The sequence below is a fragment of the Panthera leo genome, chromosome F3 (genome assembly GCF_018350215.1).
Source record: "Panthera leo isolate Ple1 chromosome F3, P.leo_Ple1_pat1.1, whole genome shotgun sequence".
NCBI lineage: Eukaryota > Metazoa > Chordata > Mammalia > Carnivora > Felidae > Panthera > Panthera leo.
Window position 1 is genome coordinate 59970806 of NC_056696.1, and position 24121 is coordinate 59994926.

At 45.9% G+C, this 24121-nt stretch overlaps 1 protein-coding gene across 2 annotated transcripts in view; it reads right to left on the reverse strand.

The window, feature by feature from the left end:
• The window catches only part of UCK2 (uridine-cytidine kinase 2), a 77903-nt gene that overhangs the window by 17017 nt on the left and 36765 nt on the right, over positions 1-24121 (reverse strand). For both annotated transcript variants that reach the window (XM_042925064.1, XM_042925065.1), the window contains exons 2-3: positions 1398-1557; positions 514-610 (exon numbers count right to left, since the gene is read on the reverse strand). In XM_042925064.1, the coding sequence (XP_042780998.1) occupies positions 514-610; positions 1398-1557 (257 nt within the window). The remainder of the gene's footprint in view (positions 1-513; positions 611-1397; positions 1558-24121) is intronic.

Sequence of the window (24121 nt, forward strand, 5' to 3'; positions counted from 1 at the left end):
GGAAGACAGGACGGAGGTCAAGCCACACTCCTCCATTCCTAATCAGGAGCACAAACACAGAGCCGCGGAAGGGACAGGACTGAGAAGCTCTCCCGAGAGTTCAGTGTCCCATCTCTGGTGACCTCAGCGCCCTCACACCTCTCTGCACGGTCCAATTCAAAGTAAACCAGGAGAGAAGAAAGAACAGTTTCCTTTGTTCTTCTTCCTGTGTCCTCTGCCCAGCCCCTTTACATCTTATTTCAGGAACAGCAGCTCAGGGATGTGAATCAGGACAAATACGTAGCCCCTCACCTGAGCCCAAATTCGTGAACTTGTCCCTTCAGAGTTAGCAAATCGTGATAAGCAGACAGTCCCAGGAAGCACTGGGTAAAGTCCCCAAGCCGTGCCCACCCACGCACATGCTAACAGGCTGCAGTGGGTACCACATAGGGGAGGACCCTGGCTGCAACTTGACAAACGGGAATGTTTGGGGAACTACAAGAAATAACGCCCAGCCCAGAGCAGGTCACTTACCGGGAATGAGAGACAAAATCATACACGGGAATCTGTACTGTTTTCCCTTCAGTGATTTCTTTGAGTGTTTTGAAGATGAGTTCATTGTCAAAGGCATCTGAAGGAAACCAAACTGTTAAAATGTTTCTCGATTTTAAAACGATTTATCCTATAATCTTACACATGTATTTCATGTATGTATATCACACCCTAGAGGAGCATATACACCCACCCCAAAAAACCAGATCTCTACCCAAAGCAGAAGGCAAACTCCCTGTGACTCAAAATAGAACACATGAATGAGTTCTGAGACCCTGCTTTTTTTCTACCTTTCTATCCCACCCTTGGCTTCAGACCTCACTCTCCTCCAAGTTCAGCTGCTGCCTTGGGCACTGGCATAAGTTAACCTGGAAAGCATACTTGCGACACGGGGAGGCAACAGGTTTTGATTCCAATGGTTACAAGGACCCAAGCCAGTTAAAGGGCAATGTGCTGATCTGGGACCATCAGGGCCAAAATCACTCTGTCAGACATCCTGGACCCTCCTTAGTCCTTTCTGCCAGTGAGTTTCACACCATGCCATGCGCACGTGTGCGTGGGTGGGGAGGAGGGTGTGACACGGGCTTCGGGTCAGAGGAGGCAGATGTGTTTGTGCTAGCCTGTGTCTGGCCAACCTCAAATAACAGACTCCTATGGAGTCACCCTCGTTCAGATGCAGATTCAATCAGTATTTACAAAGTCATGCAATGTGTGATGTGTTTCAAAATGCCTTCTTTAATATGAGCCCCATCATAACCCCGCAAGGTATTTAGTAATCCTCCCTTTTACAGGTGGAAGCAGGTTCCAAGAGGTTAAACAACTCCCTCAGTGAACCAGCACACACACACCTTCAACTCCTGACTCACCCGGGTGATCAAAATTGAACTGGCCCTTCAAGGCTTTGGCCTTCTGCTCCGAAGTGAGGACACGGTAGAAGCTATCCTGGCTCAGGATAACCACCTGCTTCTGGCGACAGTCCACCTCATTCTGTCCCAGGAGCTGCACAATCTTAGCACAAACGGAAGACTGGAGGAGAGAACAGAACACCAAGGATTAAAGGGGAGTGCAGAGTCACTAACTCATGAACATGCCCTAAGCAAGGCCTTCTGGAAGGAAAACTCCAAAGGCTGCCATCTTGAATGATGGATTAGAAGGTTAAAGGACAGAGACAGCCTGCTGAGAGGGAAGTTTGGAGGTCCCAAAGTCTCTTCCTCCCTTTCCTAAATGTGAGCAGTAAAGGAGATGATTCATTTTCAGAAATACCAAAAAACGCTGTGCTGTTTAGTTAACGGTAGGTTTACAACCTATTGGAAATATGTGCGAATCCCGCCAACAATGGGTATCCAACCCTTAGACACTTCACTTCCTGGTTCTTCTTTCCCTCTCTGTTTGCGGGCTTATTTTCACAGGCCATACAATGAGCATGCGCCAAAGAACAAAAGGAGGAGGGGCTGAAAGTCTCTGGGTCACCACAGGGAATGTACATTGTTACAATCAGACAACTTCTTGCCTTACGTGGGCAAAGGGGACTTCCGGGTCAGTTGTAACCTCTGTAGTACTCAGCCAATGAGGAACCAGGGGAGGGGCTTGCCTCTGTAGTACTCAGCCAATAAGGAACCAAGGGAGGGACTTACATGCTAGGAGATAAACTGTCTGCTGTAACTGCTTGTCCATCAGACACCTGCTCGTGCAAAACAATGATTGAAGCCTCACTTCACTGTGCTCCGAGTCTCCGCGTCCCTCCTTTGATTGGGTCGGTGGGCTCGTTTCTCACACTAAACACAGCTTACTACTCTCAGGTGTCTTCAGGGACAGCAGCAGAGAGGAGGGCAGTCATTTCTACCTCCTCTTCCGTAAAGTCTTTTCTAAAGCCACTAATAAAAACGAACGCAAATTTATTTATCCCTGCTTGTGCCCTGGCACAGATACACAAAACAGACAGCAGAAAGTTGAAAGAGAGCACACTGACGATGCGCAACAGCCTCATGAAGTGATGGCATGTCCATGTAGAATCAAAACCGCAACCAGAGAACGTGGCCAGTTAGCAGTAGGGCCAAGGTCATGGCTTTCAGCCCACTTCGGTGGGTTACTCTTGCTCTAGTGCATAGCCGTGGACTTGTTCACACTCACGGTGGAGGCTTCTTCACAGATGTGTGCCACTACTTACGGACTGGAGTGACATGGGACACAAAACATCACCAACACCTAAAACACTGGGGTATGCCAGCTCAGAATGGGGGAGCCAGAAGGAAATCAAACCTACATGCTTTGTGTTGTGTGGCCTGCAAGACACAAATCTACCTGTGACATTGTCACTGGTGATAAGAGACATGTATTTAGTCCTCCTATTTCTGGCCAAGAGTTCCTAAAACCCCTGCATTTCCTAAGGGAAGAGCAGCAGGCGACAAGTGTCTATGTTATGTTAATGAGGTAGCCTTTGGAAAGCACCAAAGGATAGGGGCTGGTTGCCAGGGGAACCAAGCACGTGATTAGCAGGTTAGAACTTTCACTCCCACCACCCTGACCTCCAGGGAGAGGAGAGCAGAGAGGAGAGGGGCTGGAGGCTCAGTCAATGGCCAACACCAAGGACAGAATCAGTCATGCCTATGTAATGAAACTCCATACAAACCCAAGTGGATGCGGTTTGGTGAGCTTCCTGCTTGGTGAACACGTGGGAGTGCAGGGAGAGTGGCACACTCAGAGAGCACTGAAGCTGCACTCTTGTTCCACACCTCGCCCTGTGCAAGCATCTCCACCACCTGGCTGTTCCTGAGTGACATCCTTTTATAACAGACTGGTAACCCTGGAAGTAAAATGTCTGGGTTCTGTGAGCTGCTCTAGCAAATTAATCAAACCCAAGGAGGGGGCCGGTGGAACCTTCGATCCATGGCCAGTCAGCCAGGAGCACAGGGGACAACCTGGGCTGTCCACTGATGCCTGAAGTCAGGGCAGAGGGGGTGGAGGGCGGTCTTGCAGGGCTGAGCCCTTAACCTGTGGGACATGATGCTGTCTCCAGGTAGACAGTGTCAGAGTTACTGAGGTGAGGGGGCGCCTGGGGGGCTCAGCTGATTAAAGATCCGACTCTCGATTTCAGGTCAGGTCCTGGTCTCCCGGTTCGTGAGTTTGAGCCCCATGTCAGGCTCTGCATTGACAGTGCTGAACCTGCTTGGGATTCTCTATGTCCCGCTCTCTGCCCCTCCCCTGCTCCCAAACTCTCTCTCTCTCTCAAAATAAACATTTTAAAAAATTTAAAAAAGACTTATTGAGGTGAATTCTCAGATACCCTGCTGGTGTCCCAGAATTGCTTATTGATGTGGGGAAGCCCCTCCCCCCCACACACAATGGAATTGGAATTGGGTATAGAACCTAATATCTACCTTTTCCCCTCCAATAATATATACACTTCATAAACAGAAAAGCATAAGAAGAAGCGTTTTCCAAAGAATGAGGCAGTGAAGGACAGTATTTACCAAATAGCTCATTTCTTTTTTTCCATTTTATACAGAGATTAATTTAAAGGTAAGAATGTCGGGGCGCCTGGGTGGCTCAGTCGGTTAAGCGTCCAACTTTGGCTCAGGTCCTGATCTCACGGCTGGTGGGTTCCAGCCCCACGTCGGGCTCTGTGCTGACAGCTCAGAGCCTGGAGCCTGCTTCGGATTCTGTGTCTCCCTCTCTCTCTGCCCCTCCTCTGCTCACACCCTGTCTCTCTCTTTCTCTCAAAAATAAACATTAAAAAATTAAAATAAAAATGAGAACGTCTACATTACCAAAAAAGCCTGCAAGCCATAGCCACGCCCCCTTCTGGAGTTGGCTGACCTAATTACAAGAGATGAAAAAAGTGGCATAGAGATTTCTTGGGTTCGGTCTTGGGAGCTTCACTAATGAACCTATTTTACCAACTGGCTTTAACAAGGTAAAACAGGAAAACTACAAAAAGTTACATTTCTCATAAGCTATGCATTTGATTTGTACAAGCATAAGGGGAACCGGCCATTCCCGTTGCCCTAGTCAATCCACGTGAAACTGTTTTGCACAATACTTCCTGTTGGACAAATTGTAACACACAACCAAATAAGGATCTTTAGGGGCACCTGGGTGGCTCAGTCGGTTAAGCGTCTGACTTCAGCTCAGGTCATGATCTCGCAGTTCGTGGGTTCGAGCCCCGTGTCGGGCTCTGTGCTGACGGCTCAGACCCTGGAGCCTGCTTCACATTCAGTGTCTCCCTCTCTCTCCACCCCTCCCCTGCTTGTGCTCGCTCGCTCTCTCTCTCTAAAATAAATAACTATTTTTTAAAAATTAAAAAACATAAGGATCTTTGAGAGAACAATATTTTGATAATTCTTAATTATTTGAGAACTACTTTACTTTTCTGACAACTTTGCACATTAATAGAAAAGCATTTAAAACAGGATTTGTGGAACAGGAGCTATGTCGGCAAAAAGAAAAAATCATAGAAAGGTAAAACTTGCACATGACTTAAGCTAGATTCAAAAATGAAAACACCACAAGAGAATCAAAGGCTCTAAACAATTATAAACTGTATGTTTTTACACAGGTATGAGCCCATAATTTCCTTTCCCTAACTTCCATCTGGTTCTTACATCCTAAGGCTAAGGGGGGCCCGGGCGGGGGGTGGTGGTAAAACCTACACCTACAGCTTTTATTAGTAGACAGAATTACTTTTGCAAGTCCAAAGAACAAAAATGAAAAGAGGGATTCATGGGACCAGATATATTTAACATATCTGGTGATTCAAATCATGGTATTTTTTATTTATAGTTAAAACCCACTAAATGTTTTTTAAAATACGAAGAGTAATCTCTCTTCTACCAAAAAAAAAGTATATATAAAGAAGTTACATTGCCTAATTTTACAGGTAAACAATCATTTCCCTTAACCCAGGTATAACCTAGAACAAATGGATGTAACCCCAATAAAATCAGGTTAATGGGCACATCTAGAAAGCCAGTGTTTACAACGACTCCTCATCAAGGATAAAATATGGCTGTTTTGGTGCACAGCTACATGCCGTAGGCTCCATGCTTTTTCATGGCCCTGTTTGGCGACCCTACTTGCCAAAGTACTTGCCCACCTTCATTTAAGTCACATCCTAGGCCAAGTTCTCCATCACAATCACCTCTGTAAGTCACAAGTGCTATCCTTCAAGGACATGGGAAGCTGGTGAGAAGACTTGGCTACAGTCCTGGTTCTTTTCTTCCCCTCAACCTAAAAGGTAGTCAGAAGTCCCAAGGCAGAAATCCTAAACACCACTGCATGCACCAGCACAGAAACACTTGCCTCTAGGTTGATCTAGATTTTCCTAGGATGGTAAAACCTTGGTTTGCGAGTGTAATTCATCCGGAAACATGCTTGTAATCCAAAGCACTTGTATTATCAAAGCGAATTGCAAGAACCCTTGGCTCAGTGGGGATCATGTGGCATTCGGCATCGTGTACTACTCGTACTGCAAGACGTCGCTTGTTCATCAAATTAAAATTGATGAGGGACGCCTGTCTGGCTCAGTCAGTGAGGCGTCGGACTCTTGATTTCGGCTCGTGTCATAATCTCACAATTCCGGAGTTCGAGCCCTACATGGGGCTCTGCACTGACAATGTGGAGACTGCTTGGGATTCTCTCTCTGCCCCTCCCCTGTTTGCACTCTCTCTCTCTCGAAATGAATGAAAAAACATTTTAAAAAGATTATTAGAAATGTTTGCTTGAACACTCACAGAACAAGTTACTCGCAACCCTAGGTTTTACTGTATTTTCTTCCTTGTGGAACTTATTTAAAATGGCCCTTAGAGGGGCACCTGGGTGGCTCAGTCAGTTAAGGTCCGACTTCGGCTCAGGTCACGATCTCACAGTTCATGAGTTCGAGCGCCGCGTCGGGCTCTGTGCTGACAGCTCAGAGCCTGGAGCCTGCTTCGGGTTCTGTGTCTCCTCTGTCTGTCCTGTGCCTCCCCTGCTCATGCTGTCTCTCTCTCAAAAATAAATAAACATTTTTTTAAAACGGCCCCTAAAAACCCTAGGCAGCTGTTGAATCAGGGGCAGCAGGTACACAGGAGTTCCTGACAGTTTTCCTCTACTTGTGGATGGCTTTGAATTTGCGCACAGAGGCTCCACTTTGCCAGGAGTGAGTGGTCTTTGCCTTATTTAAGGTCCTCTTCTTATGTCTCTTTCATTTTAACGCCCCTTTCCCCTAACCCTGCCTTCTTCGACAGGACAAAATGAATTGTGAGGTGTCTCATTCCCTCGAGAAAAGAAATAGTTCATTAATGATGAGCGTTGGAGACGGTTGTGAGCTTACAGAAAGCTAAAGGTGGGCGAGGACGCAACGCCGGGCTAACATTTAAAATCATTACAGTCACAGAAAGACAGATACTGCAGGGTCCCATTTATAGGAGGTATCTAGAGTAGTCAAATTCACAGAAACTAAGTAGAATAGAGGCCGCCAGGGGGAGGGGGGGGAGGGGGAATTGGGGAGTCAGTTGTTCAATGGATATAGTTTCACTTTTACATGAGGAAAATTTCTGGAGATTCATTGCCCACAGACGGGACTACACCGAATACTAATATGGCTAAGGCGGTAAATTTTATGAAACAGGTATGTTACCACAATCATTATGCGCAATCATTATTATTAATTAGAACAAGAGCAAAACGGGCGGTTTCTTCTTTACTGATACTAGGCTCAGTATTTGGAAACCATCTCATTTACTTATTACAACCCTAGGTGACAGAAATTATTATCACATGCACTCCACCGACGTGAAGACGCGTGGGAAACAAAGACAGAAGGAAGTGGTAGCCAAAATTAAATTTTCTTATAATCTGCAAGCCAGCCACTGACAAATACTTGAGACAGGCAGAGTGTAACATTCCTCCAGGATCTCTCAACTGTCTTAATGTTAATGCTTTGCTAGAGGAAGAAACCGCCTTAGCTTGACAGCTGCTAGGCCTCCAGGATCCATGCAATCTTCTTTAGCATATGAAAGTCCTTCTGGAAACTTCCCTCGCCTTTACCTCCCCCCAGATCCCAAGCATAGAATCAGTCACTGCTCACAATCCTGGGACAGCTCTTCCTGCCCATGGGTCCTGTCCCTGTGCTTTAATAAAACCACCTTTTGCACCAAAGACATCTTCAAGAATTCTTTCTTGGACATTGGCTCCAAACTCCAACATTCTCTACATCAACAGGTTATATGACTTGCCCAGGGCATGGGTAGTGGAGTCAGGCTGCAATCAGCCCAACCGGTCTAACCCAGAGCTCACCCTCTTACTGACTGGCACCCTCTCAGGCAAACAGACTTTGCCCACGGGAGCCAGAGCGGAGCTTAATTTTCCATGGTCTCTCCAGATTCAGTGCAATGTATCCAGAATATATTTGGCTCTTGCCACTTCTAGCATATTATTTTAAAGGTGAATAAGCTAGCCAGCTAGTGGGTTGCTGTCTGAATACAAAGTGAAGGTCAACATGAGGTTATCTTTAGAAAAGGGGGTGGGGGAGGAATATATATTTGTTTATATAATAATCGGTAAAGGGGATGTACAATTTCTTCACTTGAATGGCATTTTGAAGACCTCATTCCCTGTAATTCCATTACAACAAGATGTTGATATCTTATCTCTTTTTTCATCTAATGAGGAACCTGAAGCTTACAGAATCCATCAAGCTAAATGCCTTGCTCAAGGTCACAGAGCTGCATCTCAAATCTCAGGTCTTCTAACTTCAAATGCCCAATTCTTTTCACTCTTCGAGAACAAAAGCCCCGACACTCTCCATAAATGTACATACTCTACCTTCAGAGAACAGTGATGGGGGCAGGGAACTCGTTAGAAATAGAGGACAGTTCTGTCCCGCTGCATCATTAAAGTCCACATAATGGTAAATTTCATAGAATTTCAGATAACTACAGGCAGGCAAGTGATGTATGTATCGAAAAGAAGCCAAAAGTACGTACACACACGCAACTGTTCTCGAGATTTAGAACCTAAACTTGGAGTCTGTTCAAAACAGTCTAGCTGTTTAGAAGCCAGGAACTAGGAGAGCCCCAAAGGCTGTGTAATTCTGAGAGCAGGCCAACACTGGACCCACTGATCCGGCCAGTTCACCAGATGTGAACAGTGTGCTCGACTCTTAGAGAGACAGACTTCCCATTCGGGAAGCCCCGGGAGCAAGCAGGCAACACGCCCTTCCAGCCGGCTGGTTCCAGCTGAGAGGCCACAGGTTCCTTGTACTACCATGGGAAGGATTATTTCTCTAAAAAAGGATTCTTGTGGAGAGAGTGGCTCAGACAGCCCAGACACCATCTAACTGCTATTTCTAGCGTGCGTGTTTGTTCAACACACATACACACATCTAATTCTTCAGGTCTTCTGTCCAGTTCCGACATTGCCGAATAAGTAAAAGAAACAAACCAAACAGGACGGCTGAACTCTGGGTCGCTTCTTTGTCAAGAACTCTCCATCTCAACCCTTAGCTGCTGGGAAGGTGGACAGAGACGAGCCAGAAAGCTCAGAGTAATGTTAACTCAGCACCGAGGAGTTTGTGAGTTTCTGATTTAGATCTTTGTGCGTGTGTGTGTGTGTGTGTGTGTGTGTGGTGATGATGGAGGGGGTGGTAGTAATTATATTATGGCTAGCAGAACCCATTTGTAATGCGTGGGTACTGGGGCCATCCAGGACGCCAAGACTGGATGTGTCTTCATGCTGGGTGCGTCCCCGGAGGAATGGGCTAGTATTTCGCACGGGCGACTTTACGGAACACAAAGGGACAGGCTGCCCTGCATTTAGGAATCCCATCAAGATGCCTGTCCCACTCTCGGTAAGCTGCTTCAGAATCGGACAGAGGGCTGTTGAGATGGAGAAAAGCCTAGTAACCACCCGAGCCAAGGCTTAAAAGAGCCAGCCAGCTCCAGGTGAAGTGAGTGGACTCCTCATGTCCCAGCCTTAAGAATGGGATGTGGACGTCAGATAACAACCTGCTTCGAACCTGCCACCACTATTAGCTAATCGAGCAAGAAGGCCAGATGCTTATTAGCCTCTTCGAGCAGGGGGACCCCCTCGAGCTCCTTCCCTCGGGGACTGTTCGCAGGTCACCCCAGTTACTCTTTCTGGCAGCCTTCTGTCACTACCATGAAGTCAGAAATACACTGCTAACTTACATGGTGTCCACACGGCCCTCAGACATGACCTCACTCCTTTGGGGGCAGGGGTTTCTCCCCCCACAGTGCTGAAGCTCTAATTTACGGGCATGAGGGAACCAAAACACCAGTGGCTTGGCCTGGATAAGATAAAACACATCTCAGGGGCGCCTGGGTGGCTCAGTCGGTTGAGCGTCTGACTTCAGCTCAGGTCATGATCTTGCAGTTCGTGAGTTCGAGCCCCGCGTCAGGCTCTGTGCTGACAGCTCGGAGCCTGGAGCCTGCTTCAGATTCTGTGTCTCCCTCTCTCTGCCCCTTCCCTGCTCACGCTCCGTCTCTCTCTGTCTCTCAAAACTGAATAAACATTAAAAAAATTTTCTTTTAAAGATAAAACACAGCTCACACATGCTGATTTGACTCCCAGCCCAACCGCATGGTAGCAACAGGGAGGGGTTTCTCAACGCTCCCTGGTAATATCCATAAGGCCATCCAGTCTTGGGGTCCTGGATGGCCCCAGTACCCATGCATTACAAGTGGGTTCTCCTAGCTAGAATACAATTACTACCACCTATCACCGCCCCCCCCAAAAACACACAGACACACACACACACATTTAAACCAGAAACTCACTGAATTGCTATGTAATAAAAAGGTCTTAGATACCAAAAAGCAGCCACAGGTCAATCCAACATAAAACCCCTGGAGCACAGAGATTACCTGTGACTCAGCGTTTACTCCCTGAGTCTGGCAGGACTTGGGGGGGCAGGGGGAGGGGGTGCTCACTCGAATGTGTATCACGGTTACCACAGAAAATCTCTGAATTTATCAAGCAGACCTCTTCTTCCTTCAGAGCTGGAGTTTCTAAAAGCATAACATGCCCTGCTCATTCTTTGCACCAGCCTCAATTCTGTCCTAAAGGACATAATGCACTCTGGCACAGACCAGCTAGCTGCGCACCCAAATCTCAGTCCCTGAGTTTTAGCTGGACACGTGGCCCTGATTCCCAGCAGCTTCCCTCGCGACTGTTGGGTGATTGTGCTAAGTTCGAACCAATTCAATGAGCAGAAGTGTGAAGCAGGAGCTTCCTGGAATCTCCTTTAAAGCATCAGGGTCCCTCTTGACTCTCCTTCCTGTTGGCTGGAATGAAGACTGGACAGCTGGAGCATAAGCAGCCACTTTGTAGCACTGAGGCCACACCGACTAAAGGTAGTGGATCAGCTAAATAAAGGAGTCCCAGACTCAAATTGCAGAACTGAGAGGATGGAGGGGGAGATCAATCATCTTGTTTAAACTCTGTCATTTATTGCTTTCTGTCATCTCCAGCTGAAATGACCCTAATACTGACGTCCACCCCCACATACCCAGTATACCTCTGTGTAAATGTTCTCCAGAGAGCTGGGGTAATCCTCCCATCCTGGGCCATGAGGCTGCCTTATTCATCACAGGAGCCACAAACATCTCATCACCCAAGTCCATGTGAGTTTTAAAAGGTGGAGTGAGGACCACTTGCCTGACCAATGTGCCCAGACCACTGGGCAGCTCTCTGCCACCTGCCAGCATCTATGTGTCTGCCCTGATGTGTGAGGGCAGAATTCAACATCTCCCCACTTTTCAGTACTTGTTTGTGCTGCAGGCTGAGCTATCCACAGAGGAAGCAGTACCCAGGAGGTGGAAACCCAAATTAAACAGTACCAGGTAAGAAATTCTCCACAATAGAAGCTCTCAGTTTTAATTCCCGATCCTTCCGCCGGGGCTGCAAAGGTAGTTTAGCCTAGAAAAAAACCCAGGTATTCGACTGCGTGAGAAAAATTCTGGTTGATCAACAGTCACCAAAATAAACATGTTCCCAAGATCTTTCGGTGCCCTGTCCATCTCATTAAGCCCCATTCCTAGGAAAGACTCCTTTTAAGGACTCACCTCTGGGTTCATAAAATTACATGTTTGGCCCTGCTTTCCTGAAGTCATGAGCTCTTACTGACAAAGCCCATCGATGAGCACTTACTATCCGCTTAAATGCTTTAGAATCAACTGGGGGAGGGAAGCCCTTCAGCTAACACTTAACAGCTGCACAAAACGCACCAAAGGCAACTGTTCTAAGGACTTTATAGATACTCCCTTATTTAATCTTCAAACCAGCCTTAGAAGGCCGGTGTTCTCATTACCTCCATTTACATAGCAGCAGATGGGCACAGGGTAGGCAGGTTACACAACTAGCCTAAGATCAAACAGCTAGGAAGCAGCTGAGACGGTCCTCAGGCTTCAAACTCAGGCAGGCTGGCCTCAGGATACACGCTCTTAACCGGAACACATACTGCCTTGCCTTGCCACACCAGAGGCGGAATCCTTTTCTGTTCCCAAGGGCCACAATGACCTTACCCACGCAGGTATAGCACCAACAAAAATCACAACAAACAAGAGCTGCCAGGAACACGACGCTCTCAGCAAGGCTCTGCAATTTAGTCCCTGCGGGCTCTGTAAAGCACAGGCTTCCTTAGAAGTTCATTTTTCTAGGGCGTCTGGGTGGCTCAGTCGTTTGAGTGTCCAACTTTGGGTCAGGTCATGATCTCACGGTTCAGGAGTTCGAGCCCTGCGTTGGGCTCTCTGCTGTAGGCGCACAGCCTGCTTTGAACCCTCTGTCCCCCCTCTCCTTGCCCTTCCCCTGCTCATACACGCTCTCTCAATAAATAAATAAAACATTAAAAAAAAAAGAGGTTAATTTTTCTGATAAATATTTTACTAGGAAGAGGGCAAGACAAATCACCTCTGATCCCCTACGATTCATTCTTTGGGAGAAAATGGTATTTACGTACAAGCCAATGGAGGCCAGACTGATGCTGTGTGAAAAAGGTGAACCCATACAGATGTTTTCGAGCAGAAGGGAGCAAGGTCTTTAAAACCTCACTACATGACGGGGCGCCTGGGTGGCTCAGGTGGCTGAGCGTCCAACTTCAGCTCAGGTCACGATCTTGTTTTCACGAGTTCGGGCCCCGCGTCGGGCTCTGTGCTGACAGCTCGAGCCCGGAGCCTGCTTCGGGTTCTGTGTCTCCCTCTCTCTCTGCCCCTGCTCCTCCCCTGCTCGTGCTCTGTCTCTCTCTCTCTCTCTTTCAAAAACAGAATGGAAACGTTAAGAAAAAAAAAAAAAAGAGTTGTGAACTATGAAATTAATCCAAGTTTAAAAAAAAAAAAACCTTCTTAATAAATAAAACCTTGCCACATGAAAACAGGTGCATGCACACTGGCGTGTTATGAGCTGGCAAACCCCTGATTCAGAATCAGTACAGAGAAAGGGTCATAAATTCCTACCCTCTTACCGGGTACCAAACTTACAGTGAGATCAGTGAGGGTTACAGGAATAGGAGTGTGTACGTGTTAAAGAGAATCCAGACTGGAGTGCACACCAGGGCTACAACCATGTAAGAAACACAGGTAAACATGACGAGGGAAATCTGGAAGGCAAACTGGTCAAAACTGAAAATTCCCGTAGTTCTTGGACATCCTTTTAAAGGAAAAAAGCGTGGGGGGGGGGGGGGGCGCCCATACTCCTCACATACAGCCAAGTGCTAGTTTTCTCCACAGCCTGCTTAACAGCTGCCTCCAAACAAAGGCCAAACAGCAAGCAAGACAGGACTGTGCTTGTAACTCAAGCGGCAACCAGGCCTCACAACCGGATTAAAATGATTCAGTACAAAACAATGACAGATTTCAGCCTCCTCTGGCTGATTCTGAGCCTGAATATGGAATTTGTGGATGTGTCTTTGTATCCCCCACAGGGTAAGTACAAAAGGCACCAACACACACACACACACGTGCGCGCGCGCGCACACACACACACACACACACACACAGTCTCTTGAAAGTATCTAGGATTACTCTAGCTTTGATGACTGTTGCTTATGAAGCCCTCTTGGAAAGGTGGGAGCAAAGAGGAAGCGTGCTGGCCGCTCAATTCTTCCTGCCCCATGCGTGCGAGATTGAATCTATTTCCTTCCCCTTTTACTTGCGGGTCAAGACCCAGCAAACCAAGCCCCTTGTCTTAGGAAAACGTCCAAACGACATCTTTGGACGAGGCAACCCCACACCCACCCACCTGCTGCAGTCTGGCTTACTGAGCGAGAATAATACTGCCCATCACAGAAATTATGACCCAGGACTCAAATTCCTCCTGAGGGACAGACACAAAAAGAAAGTTGACTTCCCCCCGTTTAAAAAAAAAAAAAATGAATAGGATAAAGGAGAGCACGGTATGCCAGTTGGATCCTCTGCTGAATCTTTCCAAATTGAAGGCCACACGTGGGTAAACATTCAATGAGGACTTAACAGCACAACACGGCTCTGTTGTACCAACTATATTTGGGTTAACCCTTCCTTTCCAGCAGTCCTTATCCACACTGTGGAAAACCAGAAGTCAAAGTATCGGGTTATCAAAAGTTTTGGGGTTTTGTTTTTAATTTCCTCTTTAGGTCTCCTCCGGCACCCATGCCTCACCAGGGAAAGGAAACCGAAAACATGTGCCAAGCACCCACTTCCCTTCCTTTTTGAAAGTCTCTTTTAGTGTCTTTGAAAACTCAGTATTTATTCTTCAAACCATTGAAGAAAGGGGTTCAAATCTCTGTTCGACTCAATTCCTTCAAGGTATCCCTTTCTAGATTTTGATGGATTCACCAAACACCCCCCCCACCCACCCACAAGGCTCCCAAAACTCCTCTGGACTCAAAAAATAGAAAACTACACAGACCATGTTACTCTACAAAGGACGGTAAGTTTACCACAGTGAAAGTCACCATAAATTGTCAGGGCTAATCTGCTACGGCAAGTAAGAGGAGTTAAAGAAAACATCCTTTGAAGACAATGATTTTCTTTTACTAATTTGTGGAACGAAAGCTACTATCAGTAAATACAGGCCAAACTTCTATTTTACAGCCACACAAATATGTCCAGTGGATCTGACAAGGGCACGAAATGCAATTCCATGGAGGAAGGGGAGCCTTTTCAAGAAATGGTGCTGGAACAAGGACATCCGCAGACTGACATATCAACCTTGACCTAAACTTCACACCTTGTATGAAAATTAACTCAAAATGGACCACGGGCTTATGTAAAGCAAAAATCTATAAAATTTATTAAGAGAGAAACATAGGAAGAAGTCTTCAGGATCTAGTGCTTACCACAGTGTTCACAGGCTTGACACAAAAAGCATGATCCATATAAAGGGAAGTTGATAAACTGAATCTCATCAAAAATAAAATGTACTCTGTAGAAACATGCTCACTTAGAATGAAACAACAAGCTACAGATGGGGGAAAAAATAATTGTAACACACATGTCCAACAAGGGATTAGTATCTAGAATACATAAAGAATTCTCAAAACTCAACAGTAAGAAAACAATACAATCAGAACATGGGCAAAAGACATGAAGAGGCTTTTCACCCATGAAGAGGGTACACAGATGGCAAATAAACACATGAAAAGATGCTCGACATCATTAGCCATCAGGGAAATATAACTGAAAATCAGGACTACCTATCAGAATAGCTAAAAGAAAAAGAAAAAAAAAAAAACGGCAACATCAAATACTGGTGACGATGGAGAGAAAATAGATCGATCAGTCATACACTGCTGGTAGAAATGTAAATAGTTGACCTACTCTAGAAAACAATTTGGTACTTTCTCTTTATTTTTTAATTATTTTACATTTTTAAATTCATCTCTACACCCAACGTTGGGGTTGAACCAATGATCCCAAGATCAAGAGTCATCTGTTCTACTGAATGAGCCAGCTGGACACCCCCAACAATTTGGCACTTTCTTAAAAAACTATAAACATACAACTACCTGTAAGTTCCTGCAAATTGCACTCATGAGCATTTATCCCAAAGAAATGAAAACGTGCTCACCCTGGAACATGTACACAAATGTTCATAGAAGCTTTATTCGTAACAGCCAAAACAGGAAACCACTCAAATGTTCTTCAAGGGGTAAATGGCAAATTGTGGTACATCCATGCCATGGACCACTATTTAGCAATGAAAAGGGACAAACTACTACCTGTATGAATTTCCAGATAATTCTGCTAAGGAAAAACAAAGCAAACCCAAAACATTACATCCTGTATGATTCCATTTATAGAACATTCTAGAAATGACGATTGTGGAAATGAAGAACAGGTTAGTGGTTCGTAGGGATGGGGGGGTGGAATGGTAACACGCAGAGGGCAGGGGTGGCAAACAATGCATGGCATGAGGCAGCGACCTCAAAGTGATGAGAATGTTCTGTATCTTCTCTGTATCAGTATCCATATCCTGGCCCTATCCTGGCTGTGTTTTGCAAGACATTACCATTGGGGGAACTGAGTAAATGCAGGGCCTGAACCCACAGACCGCGAGATCATGACCTGAGCCGAATGGTGCGTGGGATCCCTCTGTATTACTTACTACAACTGTACGTGAATTGACAATGACCTCAAAAACAAAAAGATGACCATCCATCTTCTGCAATGTCTTTTTTTTAACACCAGAAATTCAAGCTCTCACCTTTCAAAATTCTTTCTTCCTCACAAACCCCAAATAATTAATTGGTGTGGAGCAATTGTATTCTCTGTGTGGGACAGACATGAGTTTGAGGGGGGTAGGGGGGAGAACAGACTGTTGTGGGTTGAACTGTGGCTCCAAAAAAGATACAACCATGTCCCCACCTTCAGAACCTGAGAATGTGACCTTATTTGGAATAAAGGTCTTTGCAGATGTAACTAAGGTTAAGGGGCTCAAGATAAGATCATCCTGGATCAGGATGGGCACTGAACCCAAGGACAAGTGTCTTTACAAGAAGCAGAAAAGGAGGGGCGCCTGGGTAGCTCAGTCGGCTAAGCGTTCAACTTCAGGTCATGATATCACAGCTCATGAGCTCGAGCTCCGCATGGGGCTCTCTGCTGAGCCCGTTTCCCTCTCTCTCTGCCCACCCCCCTCATGCTCTCTCTCTCTCAAAATAAATAGACATTTAAAGAAAGGAAGGAAGGAAGGAAGGAAGGAAGGAAGGAAAAGAAAGAAAGAAAGAAAGAAAGAAAGAAAGAAAGAAAGAAAGAAAGAAAGAAAGAAAGAAAGAAACAGAAAAGGGAGAAAACAGAGACACACGACGCGGGGAGTGCGATGTGAAGACAGGGGTAGAAATTGGAGGGAGGTATCTATAAGCCAACGAGGTCCACCAGCAGCCAGGAGGAAAGCAGAGAACAGATCTGCCTTCAGACCCTCCAGAAGAAAGCAATACTGCCAAACCCCTACATCTGGGGCTTGTGGCCCCCAGGACTGTACGAGAGGAAGTTATGCCACCAAGTCTGTGGTTCTTTGTTACTGCAGCCCGAGGAAACTAATGCACCTGTCATTGTTTGGTGGGCTCAACTTCTCACTCTTTTTTCAAAGTACGTACCTATCAGTAATTATTTTATTTCGTGTTTTGTTTTGTCTTGTTTCAATAATTAAGTAATCTCTAGACCCAACATGGGGCTCTAACTCACAACCTCAAGATCAAGAGTCGCATGCTCTTACCAACTGAGCCGGCCAGGTGCTCCTTCTCTCTCCTTTAAAAAAAAAAAAAAAAAAATTTAACATTTATTTATTTTTGAGAGAGAGAGAATGAACACAAGCAGGGGAGGTGCAGAGAGAGAGGGAATCCAAAACAGGCTCCAGGCTCTGAGCTGTCAGCACAGAGCCTGATGCAGGGCCTGAACCCACAGACCGCGAGATCATGACCTAAGCCGAAGTTGGACGCTTAACCAACTGAGCCACCCAGGCGCCCCTCTCCTTTTTTAATCACAGAGGATCTGAGCACCTTCTTCAACTTTTTTTTTTTTAATATTTTAACATTATTTATTTATTTTGAGAGACGCAGAGACAGTGTGAGTAGGGGAGGGACAGAGAGAGACAGAGAATCCCAAGCAGGCTCTGCATTATCAGCGCAGAGCCACATGTGGGACTCGAACTCACGCAACCATGAGATCATGACCTGAGCTGAAACCGAGAGTCAGACGCTAACTGACTGAGCCACTCAGGAGCCCCTCTCAGCTCCTATTTTTATATATTCCTAGACACAATTTTTTTCTTCTTCCAGAGGATATATGCCATAAGGACGTTCCATTTCACTTTATACTCTTTTCCCAGAATTTTTCCTGGCGTCTGCTCTAACAGTAAACTATTGCTAGCTGGCATTTTCAGGTGTCTACTTCATCAAATAGCCTGGTTAATGATTACCCCGCATGCTGAGGCTCCTGGGTGTTTCGGTCGGTTGAGCGCCCAACTCTTGATTTCGGCTCAGGTCACGATCTCACAGCTGTGGGGTCTGGGATCGAGTCCCGTGTCACTTAAGATTCCTTCTCTCCATCTCCTTCTGCCCCCCGCCCCCAAGACACACTCTCTCTCCAAAAAAAAAAAAAAATTAAAAAACAAGAAAGAAAGAACAAAAAAGTAAAATTGTACAGCCCTGGACTTAATCTGCAGTTTACCTGGTGACTAAGAAGTTGCTTCTAGGCCCAGCCATGTGCTTTAGGGTCTTTAAAATGAAAACAATTAGGGGCGCCTGGGTGGCTCAGTCCGTCAAGCGTCTGACTTCAGCTCAGGTCGTGATCTCGTGGTTCGCGAGTTTGAGCCCCGCGTCAGGCTCTGTGCTGGCAGCTCGGAGCCTGGACCCTGTTTCCGATTCTGTGTTTCCTCCTCTCTCTGCCCCTCCCCTGTTCATGCTCTGTCTCTCTCTCCTTCAAAAATAAATAAAAAAACATTTAAAATGAATGAATGAATGAATGAATGAATGAATAAATAAATAAAACCTGAACTGAAATTCTGGCTTTTTTTTTTTTTTTTTTGGAAACATTTATTCAGTTTTGAAAGACACAGTGTGAGTGGGGCAGGGGCAGAGAGAGAGAGGGAGACACGGAATCCGAAGCAGGCTCCAGGCTCTGAACTGTCGGCACAGAGCCCGACACAGGGCTCAAACTCATGGACCACAAGATCATGACCTGAGCCGAAGTCGGACGGCTTAACCACCTGGTGCCCCTTTTCTGTCTTTTTTTTTGTTTTTAAAGTTCTCCCCCCTGGTTTTTCCACTTACTTTTCTTTTCAAGGTGGTCAGGTTTTTTCCTTCTTTTTGGGTTTTCAGAGATAGTATCTCCATCACGGTACAAAATTTAAAAGGCATAAAATAGCACAGAGCACAAAGTCGGCCTCCTTTCTACCCCGTGTCCCAACTGCCGAATTCCTACCTCTTGGCAGCCACTGTTTTTCCCTTTTGTGCACATCCTTTCAGAGGTGGTCCCTGAATCTAAAATCCTGAACGTGGGGGCGTCTGGGTGGCTCAGTCAGTGAAGCGTCCAGCTCTCGGCTTCGGCTCAGGTCATGATCTCGTGGTTCGTGAGTTCAAGCCCCGCACTGGGCTCTGTGCTGAGAGCAGGAAGCCTCCTGCTTGGGATTCACCCTTTCCCTCTCTCTCTGCCCCTCCTCTGCTTGCTCGTTCTCTCTCTCTCTTTCCAAATAAATTTTTAAAAACTTTTAAAAATGTTTTAATAAAATCTTGCGGGTGTATGAACTGTTCAAACCCTAACACAATGCCGTCTGCCCCTTCATTCACTTGTGCATTTAAGAACACCTCCTTTTTGGGCACCTTTTGGGATGAGCACTGGGTGATGTATGGAAACCAATTTGACAATAAATTTCATATATTTAAAAAAAAAAAAAATAAGAACACCTCCTTTTTAAGAGCCTCACAGTATTCATACAGCAGCTGGTATTCCACTGATGGACATTTAAATGGTGCTTAGCTTTTTCTAAAACAAGCTTTATGTGTGGGCATTGGTATGTATCAGTAGGATAAATTTCCAGTAGTGCATTTGCGAGGGCAAAGAATCTGCATTTTCTGAATTTCCATACATAAGCCCAGATAGCCCCCCCGCCCACTCCCCCACCATCAATGATTTACATGTATCTATTTCCTCATATTTTTTTAATGTTTATTCATTTTTTAGAGAGACAGAGAGACAGAGGCAAGTGGGGGAGGGGCAGGGAGAAGGGGAGACCCAGAATCCCAAGCACGCCCCACACTGCCCGTGTGGAGCCCGACGTGGGGCTCGAACCCACGAACCCACAGATCATGACGTGAGCCACCCGGGTGCCCCGATGTTTCCTGAAGAAAAATTTTGTTTGTGTAGACTGATAAATTTTTGTCTTTATCATGTTGTAGCTAGAAAGGACTTCCTCACACAAAAATTTATAATAAAATTCCGCCGCGATTTCTCCTCCTCAGTGACCCTCACACCCTTTCTTTGCCTCCAACGGCCGAGATCCCTCCTGGACCAAAGCAGGGCCACAGGGGGCCACGGGGGCGCCAGGCCAGCAGACTCTGCACCAGAAGCCTCCTGCCAGACACCCAGGGACACGGATGACAAGCAACTGAAAAGGAAATGAGGTCTAGCGCCGTGGGTTGTAAGGAACTTCCTGCGCGCATACAAACAGCTACAGAAAAGTCTGTGACAGTGTCCTCTGGAATTCCTCCGGAAGGGGACACTGGCTGCAGGCCCACAGCTGCATACACGGTGAGGGACCCGGCCTGTGGCACCCCTTTTAGAGCAGGAATCAGAAGCAAGTTTGGAGCTCGTCGCAGACGAAGGCCATTTGGTAAGTATCTCTCTTTAAAACCCACGGTGTGTTTTCCCCACCTCATGCAGGATATTCTGTTAAGAGTATCAAATCCTGGGGTGCCTGAAGGGCTCAGTAGGTTGAGCGACCAACTTCACTCAGGTCATGATCTCCCTCCCGGTCTATGAGTTCAAGCCCTGAGTCAGGCTCTGTGCTGACAGCTCAGAGCCTGGAGCCTGCTTGGGATTCTGTGTCTCCCTCTCTCTCTCTGCCCCTCCCCTGCTCATGCTCTAACTCTGTCTCAAAAATAAATAAAAACATTAAAATTAAAAAAAAGTAACCTAAGGAATGGGAGAAAATATTGGCAAATCTCCTCTGATAAGGGATTGGTACCCAGAATATATAAAAGAACCCCTACAACTCAACATCAACAAACCAATTTAAAAATTGACAAAAGACTTGAACACCTGTTTTGCCCAAGAAGATATACAAACAGCCAATGAGTACATGAAAAAGACTTTCGACATCACTAATCATTAGGGAAACGCAAATCAAAACCACAATGAGATCCCTCCTCACACCCACTTAGGATGGTTATTATCAGAAGAAAAAAGCCCAGAAAATAATAAGGGTCAGTGAGGGTGTGGAGAAACCGGAAGCCTGTGCACCAATGGAGGAAACGTAAAATGGTACGGCCATTGCGGAAAACAGTATGGCGGCTTTGCAAAGCATTGAACTGAGCCAACAATTCCACTTGAAGGTATACACCCAAAAGAAGCGAAGCAGGAACAGATACTTGTATACTTGTGTTCACAGCAGCGTGTGTCCCAAGAGCCAAAAGATGGAAGCAACCCAAGTGTCTACTAACTGATGAATACGTAACCAAAATGTGGTATATACATACAAAGGAACATCTATTCACCCTTCAAAAAGAACGAAGTTTGGAGCTCCTGGGTGGCCCAGTCGGTTAAGCATCCGACTTCAGCTCAGGTCATGATCTCACAGTTTGTGGGCTTAAATAAACCCCACGTCGGGCTCTGTGCTGACAGCTCAGAGCCTGGAGCCTGCTTCAGATTCTGTGTCTCCCTCTCTCTCTGCCCCTCCCCTACTCACACTGTCTGTCTGTCTCTCTCTCTCTCAACAATAAACATTTTTTAAAAAGGTTCCAATGGTAACTTTGTTATGCATATTTACCACAATTAAAAATTATTTGTATTAATACTCTCTTCTCTGCCACTAAATCTAGGACAAGGATCTCACCTCGTTACTCTTTGCACACCTATCCCAGTACCAATCATTCAATAAAAGTATTCTGAACCCAACTCACACTTTTCAGGCAGAGTCTCGAAAACCAAGATGTTCTCCAGGTTCAGGTTCAGATTCAGATTCAGAGGATGGAGACATAGCACCTAACCCCACAACAGGGGCGGGAGGTAGGGGAGGAGGGAAAGCCCTGATCATATAAGCTTTTGGTCAGTTACAGAAATCAATTCCCTCATTAACAAACAATTTTAAAAAATCAACAGCCTGTATTACTAGTTACCAACTTCAAACCACGCTCTGAAGAGGTGCTTACTTCCTAGTATATGAAAAGTACAAGAACATACTTTAATCTCCCAGAATTAACTTCCTTTTCCAGGGAGACTTAAAAGATTGCTCCCTGCAGGTGCCTTCTGTTCCCAGACCTTCTTTTCTTCCTCTCCCCGCTGCCCACATTGGCCAGCCACTCATTTTCCCAGCCACACACCAAATAAGCGTTGAAGAAACAGGTTAGTGAAGGAGAGCTGGATCTTTCTGCTGAGTACGTGGAGGCAGTAAGCTTGGTCGCACCTTTACAGAACCATGACTTCTGTCCCTACTGAGGGCAGCAAAGTCTGATTGTGGGTATTCTGTAATTAGCTATTACGGCCGTGATTATGCTAGTTAACCATGCCCTTTCCTTCTCCCAGTGTTCTCATGGGGTCCTTGGCTACCATCAGAAGCATGCTCATCAGATCAACTTCTACTATGTTCTCACGGTAGGCACTGAAGAGATTCCTGCAGAAATGGCATAGAGAGCCAGTGGCTCCCTTTTTTCTGTGGGAGAGGTTTAAAACGGCAATAGACTACAGGCCTATCTTTTTATATGAGAAACATAAAGAACATATAAATGAGGCTGAGAAAGAACACCAAGCCCCCACCCCCACAAAACAGGAGAAAATGTAAACAGCAGTTCTAGTGTTTATGCCTGTGGGGCCGGGGTGGGGTGGGGGGTCTTCCTGTGCATGGCCACCCCCAACAGCCGGCTGCATCTGCGACGCAGCTGTCCTGGGAAGCCACTCGCAGTGCTACCAACAGTGAGCACGAAGAGACCTGCCCACCAGGCATGAGTATGAAAAACGTTCATCCTTCTAACCGATAATTCAACTTTTAGGAGTCTATCCTAAGGGAATAAATTAAAGCTGAACAAAATGTCCATCATCGCAAAACCCTTGATGTCAACAATGAGAGGGGTGGGATTTGTGAGATAAATATTAGTACAGTGGGTTAAGCACCTGCCTCTTGGTTTCGGCTCAAGTCATGATCTCGCAGTTCATGGGTTCGAGCCCCACATCGGGCTCTGCACTGACAGCTACAGAGCCTGCTTGAGATCCTCTGTCTCCCTCTCTCTCTCTGCCCTTCCCCCGCTATCTCTCTCTCTCAAAAATAAATAAATAAACATTTAAAAAATAAAATAAAATAGGGGGGGCCTGGGTGGCTCAGTCGGTTAAGCGTCCAACTTCGGCTCAGGTCATTATGTTGCGGTTTGTGAGTTCGAGCCCCGCATCGGGCTCTGCTGACAGCTCAGAGCCTGGAGCCTGCTTTGGATTCTGTGTCTCCCTCTCTCTCTGCCCCTCCCCCTCTCACACTCTGTCTCTCAAAAAATGTTAAATAAACATTTTTAAAAATTAAAAAAATAAAAAATAAAATAAATCTTGGCACACATAAAATGCTACCTAGTCCAATTTACACAGAATATTCATTAATATGTTCAGGAAAATGCTTTAAAAAATTATGACATAAAACTATTTTTTTTCTCAGTCTTGTCCAAAAACCAAATAAGTTTCATGGCTGTCTACATATTAAAGTTCAAAAAGAAACAGAACAGTTTCAACAAAGGATAGGTCTTTTTTCTTCTTTATACTATTCTAATTATTTTTTTTTTTATGAAGTGTATTTATTTTGAGGGAGACAGAGACAGCACAAGTGGGGGAGGGGCAGAGAGAGAAAGGAAGAGAGAGAATCCCAAGCAGGCTCCGTGCTGTCAGCACAGAACTCAACGCAGGTTCGACCCCACTGTGAGATCACGACCTGAGCTGAAACCAAGAGTCAGACGCTTTTAACCAAATGAGCCACCCGGGCGCCCCTATTCTAATTATTTTTTATACACCAAATGGCACGGCTCAAGCCGAAAGAGGTCCAACCCAAAACCCCATACACGAGATGCTGATACTCAAACAAATAATAAAATGACACTTGTGTCTGAAATGTCATCTGAAAAAAAAAAAAAAAATCAGACTGTTTACATCCTTAAACCGGACTTCTGAGAGGAAAAGCTGTGGTCTCAGGTGAGGTTTCCCCTCTATTATCATTAGGATACATAGTGCTTGGGTGGAGATGGGAAAAATTCTGTGGTTTCCTACTCTCATTTGGCACCCCGAGTCTGACCTCTACGGATGCCAAAGAATACAAAAACAGGTGGATCCAGGACCAGGATATGAGAGGCCACTTACCTGGCTACTGGAAAAATCAAGGCAGGAAATGCTAAAACACAAAGGACTTTGGAGTGCCTGGGAGGCTCAGTCGGTTAGTG